General features: G+C 48.5%; 2 protein-coding genes across 3 annotated transcripts in view; both read right to left on the bottom strand.

Moving 5' to 3' along the window:
- The window catches only part of R3HCC1 (R3H domain and coiled-coil containing 1), a gene marked incomplete at its 5' end in the record, with an annotated part of 14,889 nt that extends 14,049 nt beyond the window's left edge, over positions 1 to 840 (bottom strand). The window contains 3 exon segments of the mRNA XM_080926755.1: positions 77 to 185; positions 331 to 405; positions 751 to 840. Coding sequence (XP_080782881.1) covers positions 77 to 185; positions 331 to 405; positions 751 to 840 — 274 coding nt within the window.
- CHMP7 (charged multivesicular body protein 7) lies at positions 603 to 13,998 on the bottom strand. Of its 2 annotated transcripts, XM_080926549.1 has the most exons (10): positions 13,644 to 13,998; positions 11,699 to 11,870; positions 4,669 to 4,854; positions 4,380 to 4,513; positions 3,548 to 3,596; positions 3,191 to 3,310; positions 2,844 to 2,942; positions 2,573 to 2,633; positions 2,089 to 2,268; positions 603 to 1,874 (listed from the first exon to the last, which is right to left on the bottom strand). In XM_080926549.1, the coding sequence occupies exons 1-10, from the start codon at positions 13,940 to 13,942 to the stop codon at positions 1,822 to 1,824; spliced, it is 1,353 nt and encodes a 450-aa protein (XP_080782675.1). In that variant the 5' UTR covers positions 13,943 to 13,998; the 3' UTR covers positions 603 to 1,821. The 2 variants fall into 2 exon arrangements, with proteins under 2 accessions (XP_080782675.1, XP_080782676.1); XM_080926550.1 differs by lacking the exon at positions 2,573 to 2,633.

Here is a 13,998-nt window from a genome sequence, read left to right as displayed (position 1 = left end):
GTTTTCTCCCGAGCCCGCTTCTCATCTTACATAGTACAGAACTGCTTCCTGGAGCGTCTTGGCTAACATTCCTTACACCTTTTTCTGGCTGGTTCACATGCCCGCTCCACCAGAGCTGCAGACTCGATGTAGCTGACCCGGCCCACTGACTGCTGCTCACTGCTCTCAGCCTCGAAGCCTCCTATCTTTAGAGGCAGGAGGATCGGGAGAGAAATGGCTGGTTCTAAGCTATAGGGCGGAGCGATCACACAAGCAGTGTCACTGGCAGGGTGGAGTAAAGAAACTGGGAGCCCAGAACACAGCGCAGGGCTGGAGGGAGAGCTAGCTCACTTGGGCAGAACTTCCTGCACCCCAGGCTGTCATCCTGACACTCCACATTTTTCCAGAGCCCCAGTAGAAAAGACTCTAAGAGTGGAAACAAGAACAAGACAGTGACACAAGGGCACAACCTGCTGTGTACAGTGCTACGGGAAGTGGAAGCCAGAGGGTCAGGAACTCAAGGCCAAGCTCAGCTACACAAAATCCTAGCTCAAACGAACAGATGAAAAAAAGAAAAAAACACTGACACCACCTAAAGAACAGGCAACAACAAAACCTGGTGTTTTTCTCTTTTAATTATTTACCAGATTAAAAAAGAAAAAATAGTGATTGTTTTTCTTCACCCCCAGTACTTCCATTTGCCAAAGCTGAGTGGGAGACAGTGAATCGTGCTCCTGGCCTGAGGCAGTTCTTCCTTCTGCTCCATGTCACCTCAAGCAGGAGGGGCAGTGCAAAGAGGTCCAGGCAGTCACCGTCCCTGGGCAGCGGACTGGCAGTATGGCTGTCGTGTTCCTTCTCCATGCTGCCACCAGAGCATTCAGATCTGTCTCCTGCCTGTCCCGCATTCACGGAAGCACAGAGGTGCCTACAGGAGGCAGGTGCAGGGCAGAGCAGGCCCAAGGCAGCACACAGCAGACGCAGCAGGCAAGCCCACCTCCTCCTATTGCACATCCTGGCTCAGGCCCCCTGCCCTGAGTGGTGGATACATGGTAAGACACTTTCCAGATCCTAACAGGGAGCCTGCCAGTTAAGTGTCAGGCTCAAGAAACAGGTAATGTGGCGCCATGTAGCTTGCTCCAGAAAACACATCATTTGTAATGGGGCCAAAGCGAGAACCCAACTTCTTTCATACCCTGGGGCCCGGCGTTTACTTGTATTTCTCCTGCTCAAGTTCAAAAGACAGATTAATCTTTTCCCCCACCCCAACAGCAGATCTGCTTCTGCCTAAGATGGAAGTGGACCGTTCAGAGCCACGAATGCCCAGAGACTGACGAAGCATGTAGAGAAACGTCTTGTGGACATTTCTCCAGACACTCAGCTGTTGGGTCTCTTGAATAAAACTTGTTTGACTCCCATTCCAATAAAGCACAGGCTAGGGGAGCGGGTTAAAAACCTCGGGAGTGGAAGAGAGGGCCGGCTTTGACGGGCAAAGCTGCAAACCTTCACTGTCTGGGATGAAGCTGCTGGGTGAAGACAAACCTAACGGAGCCAATGGCGAGAACTGCAGGCTATGAAGACGACGGGTCAAACACAGAACTGTATAAACTGTGGCACTATAAAGACGAGAAGGCAGGTCCACCACATCACTGGAGCACACCTCCATAGCATGGCTTCCAGAAGCTGCATCTGTCCTGGCATGAGCGGCAGCATCCAGGTACATCCAAGTGGTTCGTTCCGCCTCTTCCAAAAACTTGTCAGTGTTTCTCATTAAATAACTATGTACACACGCAAGGCTGCCTCTCTGATACATGAGGGTCCTTCACTTGAATTCCTGCAATGGCTTTAGAGAGTTGGCTCCAATTGCCTTTTTGGAGATTTACTGCTTGGGACCAAACCTGCAAGAAGAAAGGATAACATTTAACAGGAAATCCTACAACCAAAGCATCCTAAAGCTTGAACATCTGCTTCTCCATGTACATAACCACCTCTCTCTCCCTTGCAGGGTTTTGGGATGCAGGCAATCTGAGTTCTTTGGAACCTGTCGGTTCTATGCCTGGCTCCTCTTATCAGCCAGAGTCCATGTCTAGGATATGGGAAACAGCTCTGTACCTCCTTCTGATAAGGACAGTTTCTCAAGTTCAGCTTCAAGTTCAGCATCCAAGATCCTAGGCTTAGGCACAATGTTGGTATAAAGCGTCTCATGGGGGTTTTCGTGCAGGTCCAAAGGTTCTTTGGTGGTATCCTGAAGGAGGATGTCCAACTCCTTCTCCAGTTCCTCACTGTCAAAATCTGGGAGAGAGATGGCGCATTAATCACAGAAAAGAGATGAACCTCTGTGTGTAGGACAGCTTGGCTTTCACAGCCCAGCAGCACCTTTGCAGGTCAGCAGCCACATGAGTCATGAGGGAAAGGGTACCCTCAGGCAGACATTCTCTCTCTAGGCAGAGCTGGGCTGTCAGGAAGAGAACATCAATTCCCTCCGACTACCCATGCAGGTGAGCCCCAGAGAGGGGCCAAGTTCACGATCAGACCTGTCCTGGCCCAGGAAGTGAGGTCTCACGGAAAGGAGGGAAGAGGCTCCTTGGCAACTCACCTAAACCATTGGTTACCCCACCAGCCAGAGTCTGAGAAACTTCATCTTGCGTGTCACACAGCTGTAAGACACAAACATAAAGCTCTGAAAGGAATGGTGGCTCTGGGCCGATCGAGGCTGAACCTTTGGGGAAATGTTCAGGATCATAGAGAGCTGATAGTCAAGGAATGGTTCCTTTCAGGTACAATCTGATCCAAGTTTGGTAACGAGGCTTGAAGCCGACCACGTTCTCTACAACTCCTTTCTCATGGACCCTCCCAGGCCCCTGTACCTCCTGGATCTGATCCACAAGGCTCTCCGCCTTCTCCACTGTGACATCCTTCATGGAGAGTTTCAAGGCTCCCACACCAGCTTGGTAGGCATTAAAAACCTAAAGAGAAGACCAAGTTATCTGTGTAACATTTGTCAAAATACAACCTTGCTTCATCTCCAAAGCTGGCTTCCGGCTTTGGCCACCCAAGGTCAGTTCACCTTACACCCACAGAAGTTAAACTTCCCAACAAGAAAGAGAACCCAGATACACCCTGGAAGAACCCAGAATGCCCTGAAACAGCAAGCCACAAGGGAGGGAGTCAGTGTGGGAGACTGGGACCAGAGGGCACGAAGGGGTGTGGCTACCATCTGATCTGTCTGGGAGGCATAGATGCGATCCAGGATGCCTTGAACAGTGTCCAGCTTGGCGTGCAAGGCCTCAATGCGTTTCTCTGTCCTCTGCTTGGCCTTGAGAGACCTCAGTGCCTGGTGGATATGAAAACAGATCAGGGCGGGACATGGTAGACCACAGAGCAGAAGACAGCCCAATTCAAACCACAACCACAAGAACATTCCAGGCCTTCTCTCTAAAGTAAGCTGTGTGCCCGAGCCACCTGCAGATGCTGATCCCTGAGCCCCAATCAGGCTGCTTTCTGAACCACTGGGCCCCTGCTCATGACAGTTGGGAATACCACTCCAAGGCTGTAGGAGAAGAGAACCTACCAGCTGCTTCTTTCCGGCTCGGCATGCCCGGCGGGCTTCCTCTTTGCACCTGTGGAATGAAGAACAGATGAAGAGGGCTGGGCTGTGGCAGGGTCGAAAAGAATGCTTAAGGGTACTTAGTCAAAGTCGCTTCAGATCTGAAGGTCAACAATCCTCTAAACCCTCAGCCACAGTGACCACCAGTCTCTAGAAGCAAGTCTATAGAGGCTTCAGCATCCACATGTGGCAAAGCACAGTGATCAGTCCTGAAGGTGAAGGAATCATACACACATCTTTTCACTGAAGACCTTGGCCATGGACTGAGCCTGCCAACACTCCTGTGATTCTTTGAGAGGAGTGAAAAATTCTAATTCAGTGTGCTAATTCTAATTGTCTCTCATACAGGGATGCATCTGTGGCTGCTACCAAGGATCCCTGTAGATGAACCCCAAAGAAAATGCAGGCAATCCTTAAACAGGCCCTGTGATGGCACAGAGCCGCCTTGCTATCTCCGCACCAGCAGGACACCAGGCTACAGAAGAACATTAATAAGACGTTAACAGTTGTCATCACCAGTCAAATTTCTCCATTACCTTCTGCTTTCTTTACTTTGAGTTTTCTGTATGGAGTGACTAGTAATTGTATAACTAATAAGTGACTCTTTTTGCAATACCGAGGGCGAATCCTTGGCTTCATGCATACTAGATAAGCACTCTGCAGGTGCAGATATACTCCTGGTAGGGTTTTTGTGTTGTTGTTTTTTTTTTTTTTTTTTTTTTTTGTGGGTTCGTCTGTTTGAAAAGATCCACTCACACTGGGACTCCAGAGTCAGTCAGGTAGGGAAGGAGATTACCTTTCCGACTCTTGGGATAAAGACTCAACCTTTCGAGAGAGGAGCTGTTCACTCTGCATCAGCTGGTAGACCCCAACATCCACGTCGTTGACAGGAGACACCTTGGCATGTGGTCCCCTGGCAAACTTCACAATCTGGGGGACAGGGACAAATTACTGTTGTCCCTACTACACGAGTTGAGAAATCCACAACCAGGCCTGGGTATACGAGTGCAGACCAAGTCACTGTGAGTCCATGAAAACCACACACATGCACAAGCATGCACACACGGACAGGCATGCTTCCACACCTTCTCTCCGTTCTGCTCCAAGACAGTGACTCTCTTCTCCTTCTGCAGCTGCAGCAGCACGAGGTAGAAGGTCCTCTCATCGGGGCTGGAGTTGGCGCACAGAGCACTCAGCTCTGACAGAGCCACCACAGGGTGGGAGGAGAGGGGCGAGTTCTGGTACAGGCGATACACCTCCTCCGCCTTTTCCTGCAGGGAAGGCAAAGAGATCAAGGCCCTGGTTACCACACAAGATGCATGAGCTTTGACCCTGAGCTTCAGAGCTATGAGCCCACAACGTTAAGACCTACAGAGTACTGACCCATCCCAAGTGGCAGCTTAAAACGTGGCGAAGGGAGATGGCTCAGTTGGTAAAGTGCCTGCTGGCAAGAAGACTTGAGTTTGAGTGCCCAGAACTCAGGTAAAAGCCAGGCATTGCCACAGCATCTATCTGTAACCCAGCACTGGTGCGGCCAGGACAGGAAGATACCTAGAGCTCATTGGCCAGCCAGCTTTGCCAAACAGTGAGTTCCAGATCCAGTAAAGACTGACTCAAAAACTAAGGTGGGGCCTGTGAGATGACTGAGAGGTGAGGGTACTTGCCCCTACACCTGACAACTGGGACTCACATGGTCGAGGGGGAAAACTGACTCACACAGACTGTCTGACCCTGTAGGCAAACCACAGTGTAAACACACACACACACACACACACACACACACACAATAAATAAATGTAAAAATCATATGGGTAGAGAACTGTAGGGTGATGTCATTATGCAGCAAGGTGGGTCCAGGATAAGGCGAAGCCTATCACTGGATGAGAAGGAAGGAGAGAGAAGGAGGAGAAACGAGAGAATCAAGAAAAGACAGAGGAGGAGGTAGAAGGAGGAGGAGCTGGGAGCCAACATGGAGGCAGAGGTAAATATTTTTTTCTGTGCATAAATACAGGTTGTTATTAGAATTTTGGTGTGTTCATTAATGTGACGACTTAATTGAGTTCAAAAGAAAGTATAGTGTTGGGACGCACCAAGCCTGCAGCAGAATTGGGATGCGTGTGCCAGGTGTGGTAACAACCCGCCTAGGGGACAGTGTGTGAAAGCAGCTGACAGAGAGACAGCCGGGAGAGGGCGGCTCTCGGACTGTGTGGCGGAGAAGCAGGCCAGGCACACGGCTCCCTGCTGGAGGGGCTCCCTGCTAAAGGGGCTCCCTGCTGGAGGGGCTCCCTGCTGGAGGGGCTCCCTGCTGGAGGGGCTAGTGGACCAAGTGGAGTGAGAAGAGAACCAGAAGCCACCGATCCATTTTTAATATTTACTGCAACAGAGAACAACTGAAGAAGATACCCAGGACTGATCTATACACACACATACACATACGCGCGCGCACACGCACACACACACACACACACACACACACACGCACGCACACACACACACACACAGGGGAAAGGGTCTGCATACTTAAATTTCGGGGGAGAGCAGTGGCTGCAGGAAATAAGATGTACCAAGTGGTGGTATCTCCCGTGCTTGTTCACCTGGGGCTGCATACAGCCCCGTCTGTTGGGCCTGAGACTCCTTACAGGAGGAGTAAGACAGAGGGCAGAGTAGAACCTGCTGTGATCTAAAGCCAACGAACACTTCCAGCTTAGCCCATGACCCTGCACCTGCCAGTCTCCCAGATCTCAGCCTCTTGAACACAAACTGAGATGCTAAATTCCCTTCTCATCTTGGTGTCTCCGTTTGTAAGAAACTACAAATGTGCTTGTTATTGTGGCTGTATAAACAACAGTTGAGAGGAAAAACATTCGACAGACAGGAGGAACAGGCAGGCTGCACTAGTGAGAGGATTAAGAAACGGAAGTGCCAAAGAACAGTGCCACTCTCCCTCCAACTTGTGAAAGAGGTGGAAGAGGTGTGTAAGAACAGCAGGTCCTGGGCTAGAGAGATGGCTCGGTAGTTAAGAGCACTGATTGCTCTCCCAGAGGTCCTGAGTTGAAATCCCAGCAACCACATGTAATGGGATCTGATGCCCTCTTCTGCTGTGTCTGAAGACAGCTACAGTGTACTCATATAAATAAAATAAATTAAAAAAAAAAAAAAGCCGTCACCATGGTGTGTGCCTCCAGCTGAGGTGACTCATATAGCAGACTGCAGGAGATGCCTGTCTCAAACACCAACATTCTACTTTGCACAAGTTGGTTTGGGGCATCTAAACAAACACAATCAGACGCGCAAGCCGGAAGTTCAAAGGAGACTGTAGGAGAGCCCTGAAGCCCCCAGCATACAGAGGGCATCAAGACCACAGTGTGAGTGAGAGAACACGAGGAGATTCGCAGGACAGTGACAAGCTCAAGGACAACCAATGTCGAAACAGTGATCTGACTCATACAGCCTGGGGGAACCAAAGAGAACCCACAGTTCACTGTGAGCAAAGCCAGGGAGAGGAACCATTGTTAGAAGCAAGTGGCCAACCACGTTCAAGACGGGTTGCTTGTGGGTGCTATGGATTCAAACCCAGGTCCGTACTTAGCCAACTGAGCCATCCCACTGGCCCCTAACTGGGCAATTATTGTTTGTTAAAAATGTAAAAGGCACAGAACTACACAGATGCATAACACAGATCTAGCAAAGACGGAAAAGCAAGAGAAATTGTAATGACCTGAAGTCCACTTGTGGGAACCCCTTTATAAATGATGGGAGACAGATGCACAGATTTACTGTACAGCTGTTAAAAAAGATAAACCAGATTTATACTACATAGGACCCAGAAAGATGCTCCCAACATATTAAAGTGGAAATAAAAGCAAGCTACAGAACAATTTTATTTCTAGAAAAACAATGGAGTGAATGTGTATTCATCCATGTGCATGTTCATTCATTCAACAAATATTTATTGATTAGTATATACTAGGCATCACGCAGGATCCTGAAGTTCATGGAATTCCTTTTGATAGGACAGTCAGACAATAAACAAGTAAACATGGAAGCTTTTTCAGTTAGCAGTAAATACTAAAAAGAAAATTAAATGTGTCTGGAGAGAGGGCTCAGTAGGTTAAAGTGGCTGACTCTCAGGAACACAGGTAAACCTAGATTTGATGGCATCTGTAATCCCAGTACTCCCGTACAGAGTGGGGAAAAGGACACAGGACAACTGCCTGCAAGTTAATGGGCCAGCCAGCCTGGAGTTCACAGTAGGGCAGGAACAAAAGGATCCTGCCTTAAAACAAGGTGCAAGGAGAGAATCAACTTTTAAAAGTTGTCCTCTGACCTGCACACATGCACCATGAGATATATATCTACACACACGCACAACCATACATATACACATCAGTAACAAAAAAAGCTGCACATCAAATAACACTATTAAAAACAATATTGAAAGAGCAGTAGGTTAGTAATAAAAACGTGAGCCAGGCAATGGTGGTGAATGCCTTTGATTCCAGCATTAGGGAGGCAGACAGACGTAGGACTATGAAGAAAAAATTTGTCTTGAAAAACTAAAAAGTAATACAAGAATAATGCGTTTGTGTTTTATCGCTTTTGCCTCTGATGGCCTGCCATACTGTGTGCACAGCACACCCCTAGAAATGCTTCAACTTCTCACAGTCCTTCCCCACGTAAGACTGGCATCTGGGGCACTTGGTCTTCATCTCACTTAGGCTTGTGCCAGACATATGACATCTGGTGCACTTGCTTGAGTCTTAATGCTGAAGATAAAAGGCATTAATGCTAAAGCCATTACAATGGGACCAAAGGGAAGAACAGTGATGACAGCTAGAGTCCCAAATACCAAAGGGCAAAGTGGAAGTATCAGAACTACCGTATCCCAGAGGCCTGCCACCCCCGTGTGTGTGTGTGTGTGTGTGTGTGTGTGTGTGTGTGTGTGTGTGTGTGTGTGTGACACACACCATGTTGGGGCCAGCACCACCAACGTGACTGACTGGCATGCTGTCATACTCTCCTGTCAAGGTATGTGTGGAGATTGGCGAAAGTGCTAATCTGTGGGAAGTGGGGAGACGTGATGCTAACTGTTGATACTGTAACTGCACATCTAAAGAAGTCTAAACCTGTGGCAATCCTGGAGAAACTGGTCAGGCTGCCAGTGTCCGCAAATGAAGACATACTGGCAGCAGCATTTTTGATGCCATGAGAAAAGGTTGGAAGAAGTAGTATCATCTCAGTTCAGGGTAGAGAACACTAAACACAAACTGGAAACTACTGAAGGTGTGTTTGGTTTGGCCAAAGGTCAGTTCTCTATATTCATTCATCAAGAGGTCAAAGTGCAGATTTCAGGCCACCTGTGTTCTACTGACTGGAAATAAAATTTGTCGAATCCAGCCTACTGTCCCTCCACTTACCAGAGACTCATGGGCACACTCACTGACGAACTATGGAAAGGCTTTACATGTGCCAAGAGCTGGTCCTCAGGTTGTAGCAGGCACAGGTCTGGCTTTTAGTAACAACTGAAAGATCAGCTCTTGGACCGACTACTGCAGTGCCGTGCTTAAGGAGGAGCTGAGCTGAGGACTTAAGGAAGCTGTAAAAGGAAGGCTGCCGAAACACTCATCTGTAATCTTAGCGCCGATGTCAAAGCGGGGTGAAAAGACAGCGCAATCTCCTGGAACCTAGTTTGTATGAAGTGCAGCAGCAGAAACAAGAGAAACGACCTCAAAACAAGGTGAAAGCAGAGAACCAGCTACCAAGAAGTTGGCTTACTGTCACATGTAAGAAAGAAAGCCTAGACAGAAAGGCCATTGACCCCAAAAGCATTAGCATACTTTCAAAAGGAGAAGGTAACAAAGTTCACTGAAAAAAAATCCAGGAAATCACTGAGCAATTAGGCCTCACAGCTTGTGAATCTAAAGGCAAAACCAGAAGAGCAGCTGGCAGGGCTTTCAGACAGCTGGCTGAGCTGAGGGGTGGACACGGGACATCGAAGAGAATGAAAGGACAGGGAGAGATGCCCACAGTGCTACAGAAAAGGGCAGTTTGGATGCTGGGAGATGCCGTGCTCTGCTCTGGTGCATCCCGGCTGCGGATAGTAAGGTCCGACGATGAGGACTGAAAATACTGTAAAGAAATTGCTTGGAGATTTTGTGAACACAACAGAAAAGGAAATCATGGACCCAAGGACTGTGTAGAAAGCCGCTTTACTGAATGTAGCTGGGAAGCCTCTGTTAACAACAGTAAAGACTTAAAAAAAAAAGAAAAAGAAAAAAAAAAAGAAAAAAAAAAAAAGAGGATCCTAGAGCGGGTACAAGGGATGGCGTAGGAGGTAGAATGGGCGGTAATGTGGGAGGGGACAAATTCTACATTCCAGAATCATAATTCGCCTTGTTTTGTTTGTCTGTTTTGTTCAGACAGGGTTTCTCTTGCGTAGTCCTGGCGGTCCTGGAATTCTCCCTGTAGACCAGGCTGGCCTGAAATTTAGAGAACCACCTGTCTCTGCCCACTGAGTGCTGGGACTGTGTATACCAGCAGCAGCCAGTGTAATTCTGCATTTTTAATGAATTGGGACAGGAAGCTCAAAGCCGGGCTCTTCAGCAATGACTTCAGAGAAGGCAGCTGAAGACAGTGGCTGAGGAAAAGGCTGGCAGATGCCCAGGGAAATCACAACCACCAGATGAAGTCAAGGGGAGCCTGTCTTGGAGAGGAAGAATAACTATGTAGGAAGGTTGTTACAATTTCATGGCAACCTTTATAACTAAACATGGTGTTACATCTTTTAAAGGGCTCTTAGATGACAAAAAGTTTTCTTAGCAGGCACCAAGTCCTAGGTTCAATCCTCAGTACTGGAGAAGAAAAATCATCTGGGCCAATGAGATGACTCTGGGTCAGGGCTGCAGAGCCAAGCCTGAAGATCTGAGTTCAGGCTCCCAGACCTACACTGTGGAAGGAGAGAACTACCCCTGCAAGTTGTCCTTTGACCTCCATTTGCATGAACAGTTCCCACCCCACCCCTACCAATAAATAAATAATAAAAATTTAAAGTAACAATTGACATTTGTACATGTAGAAATGGGAAAGGGACACACCCAAAAGTAGGGAAGGGGCAACAGAAAAGAAATTTCTTTGTATCTTTTTGTTTTAAACAGCAAAATCATGGACAATTTTGTTCTGTTTTTCTTCTTTCTGGTTGATTCCTTTGCCTAGCCTTAGGGAAATCAGTGGTCCTGACATGCTCCTCCCTATAAACACCTTTTCTTCTTTACCCAACAAGAGGAAACAGGACTGCTCACCAACATATTTGAAACCAGGTGTCACCAAATAGAATGTGAAGTATCTGCTCAGTAACAGGAGGTGGCACAGAATTACCACTGTGCCTGTTGAGCTCTAGGCCTGCTTCTCTGTGACACAGGGTTAGACTGACTACATTGCTTTAGAAAGTGACTATGGTTCCTGGTAGCTACACTAATTCCACCCGACTCCTGTGTGGAACAGGAGAGCTCTTTCGTGGCTGCTCGAGGCTCTGACAGCACATGTAGTCAGCACACGGCCTGGGCTAGAAGGAAAAGGTAGCAAGTGACGAAGCTGACTGGGTAGCAGAGAAAGGGACAGCGCTTGGTGGCCTCATCCAGGCAGGAGAGAGGGGACACTGATAAACAAGTTACTGGGAAGTTAGAGGGAAAAGAGCAATCACAGGAAACCAGAGCTTAGCAAGAAGTACTGGGTCAGAGTTCAGCAGCAGAGCGCTTGCCCCGTGCTCACCAGGCCCTAGGTGCTATCCCAAGTACAATAATAAACACATGAGTTTCATAATAAACTCTGGGCATTCCTTGCCAGTAAACTATTGCTTACCCTAAACTTATCATGAATGCCCCCAGCTGTCCAGAAGTGATCAGTTTTCTGTTACTGACAATTTCTGACAAAGCTCACCCCGGAAATGTAAAAAAAAAATAACCCAACCAATTCATAACCCTACAACGTTCAGAGCAAAAGACATCATGAAGACTCAGTCATCAGCCCCTTTACTTGGCAAAGAGACAGAATTTTCCTAAGAATGTTGTGGCGATCCTGTCACACCTGATGCTACCCAGCCCATTTCTGCACGCCCACCTTAAGCAGCTCCACGGCCACCAGCACCTCCTCCGCTGGAACTTTGTTATCCCCCAGCATGTTAGAAAGAGTCCATTTGAGGGGCTTCAGCAGGAAGACTCCAACTCCCCAGGAGATCCAGCTGCTGTCCACACTGGCCATGAAGTCTGATTCTCGCTGTAGCTCACCTCGACTGCAGAAAGAGAGAGAGAGAGAGAGAGAGAGAGAGAGAGAGAGAGAGAGAGAGAGAGAGAGAGAAAGGCATGTAGGAATGTGTAATGCAATGACCTGTCCTGGTCCCTACTTACCCCTTTACCCCGAGAGGCATTATATCATCACCATCGTCACCTGTCTGCTTCATACCAGGAGTAGTGTCACCTGCACTCCGGTGCTCAGCCTCCTAACCACTCTGCACAATGAATGGTATCAGCAGCATGCTAACTAACGAGGAGACGAGGATCTAAGAAGGCAAAGAAGGCCAGATGGCACCCAGTTTGTCTGGCCTCAAAAAACATGCAAGTGTCCCACTAAGACAACAGAGGCATCTAAGTATTCACTGTGCCTCTGTGGAGGGTTTCTTCTACCAACAGGCCTGGGGTCAATCAAGTGAAAAACCCTGAGGAAGAAGGCCAAAAGCTACACAGATTGGGGTTTTACGCTATCTCTAAGCTAGGCTGGAAGTGACAATATTTCCTGGTGGTAGTGACAACAGCAGCTAAGTGTACTAGATGCTTGCCATGGCTGGTTACTTGTTAAAGATCCTCAAATGTTCACAGTCGACCTAGATACTGTCACTGTAATTTGATAACTGATCAAACTAAGGCTTACAGGTGGTACCTGTATCCTCTGAAGACCACAGTTTAGAAAATAGTAAAACCAGGATCTGGGCTCAACTGTGTGGCCCTTGAGCCAAGTTGTAGATGTCCTGTATCCAGGACACCCATTTTGGTTTTGTCCCTTGCTGACTTAACTGCTTTCCACTCAGCCACCAGGTAAAACATTTTCCGAAGCACACTTTCTCAGAGGAGAATTTCAGAGAGGTTTCGTAAACAAGGTCAGGCAATGAAAGGTATTGGAAACAGAAGTAAGGTGATCATTTAATGAGAAACCATTATTCTGAAACAAATGCAAGACCTTTGGCCTTTCTCTTTATTCACTGAAAGAGACGTGAAAGAACTAGGCTGGACTGGGTGGACATAATACGTACAGTATGAAATACAGATGGTTTAGAATTCAAAGGAGGGATCCCATCCTGAGGTTACTCTAGTGTAGCCTGGCATAGGTTACTTGATCTCTCTGAGATTCTGTTTATTTTTAAAGAGAATAGCTGTATTGCCTTGCCCTAGATTATTAAAAAGGCCAGAGAATGGAGTTTGACAATATCTGAAACCATGAAGTATCAGTCATGCTATTAACTAAGTCACCTCTTCAAGCATGGCCTGAACACTGTACCTGTCACACACACATCACCTAAAGCCTTTTCAGAAGCCCCCAGCTACACAGTTAACTCTCCTCTCTGGTCCAAATAATCTCAGTCCTGGACAGGCCACTTGTACGACCTGTGCCAAAGTTCTCTTGTCGAGATGTCTACCATCCCACGAGTACTCTCCTCCTTAGCTCTGTTCTTTCTCAGTTCAAACTACCCACGCTGTAGAGGTTAACTCGAATCTGGAGGTCCTGTTGAAATAACAGCATAACGGGATCCCAGTTCAAGTGTCCCGCTGACGCCTCTACAAGGGATGGGTCTCATCTGAACCATTCTGACTATCCCAGTCACTCCAACCACCCCAGCCCCTCTTTCTCTCTGAGTCCAGACATCCATCTGTGGAGCAGCCTCTTCGTCCCCCTCTTCCTGCACCCACTGAACAAACCCCGAACGCTGAGTCTGGGCTGTCAAGGAGCAGGGTCTTGATGTCAGCCCCGGGGAGCCGCCCCCCCGCCTGGCCCGCTCGGCCTCGGTCCTCACCGCAGCAGGTCCTGCAGCACGGTAGCCAGCCCCAGCGGGACACTGCCCTTGCGCTGGAAGGCCTCCTGCAAGTCCCGCAGTCGCAGGCGCACCACCCCTTGGCGGCGGCTGTGGCTCAGCACCAACGGAGCCCAGAAGCCCATCTTGCTGTCCCAGTCCGTGCTGTTCACCTCGCGACTCCTCTTAAAGGCGGAGAACAGAAAAGACATGCGCTCCTCATCCTCTTCCCACTCGGGCGGCAGGAGGCCCGCCGGGTCTCCCCCGGTCGGGGCCTGGGCCTCCCGCTCCGGGGACCACATCGGAACCCCAGCCCCGCCAAGGAACCGAACACAAGCCTGGCCCGGGTCCCCTTCCG

This window comes from Micromys minutus (genome assembly GCF_963924665.1).
Source record: "Micromys minutus genome assembly, chromosome: 12".
Lineage (NCBI taxonomy): Eukaryota > Metazoa > Chordata > Mammalia > Rodentia > Muridae > Micromys > Micromys minutus.
This window is presented reverse-complemented; position numbering and strand designations above follow the sequence as displayed.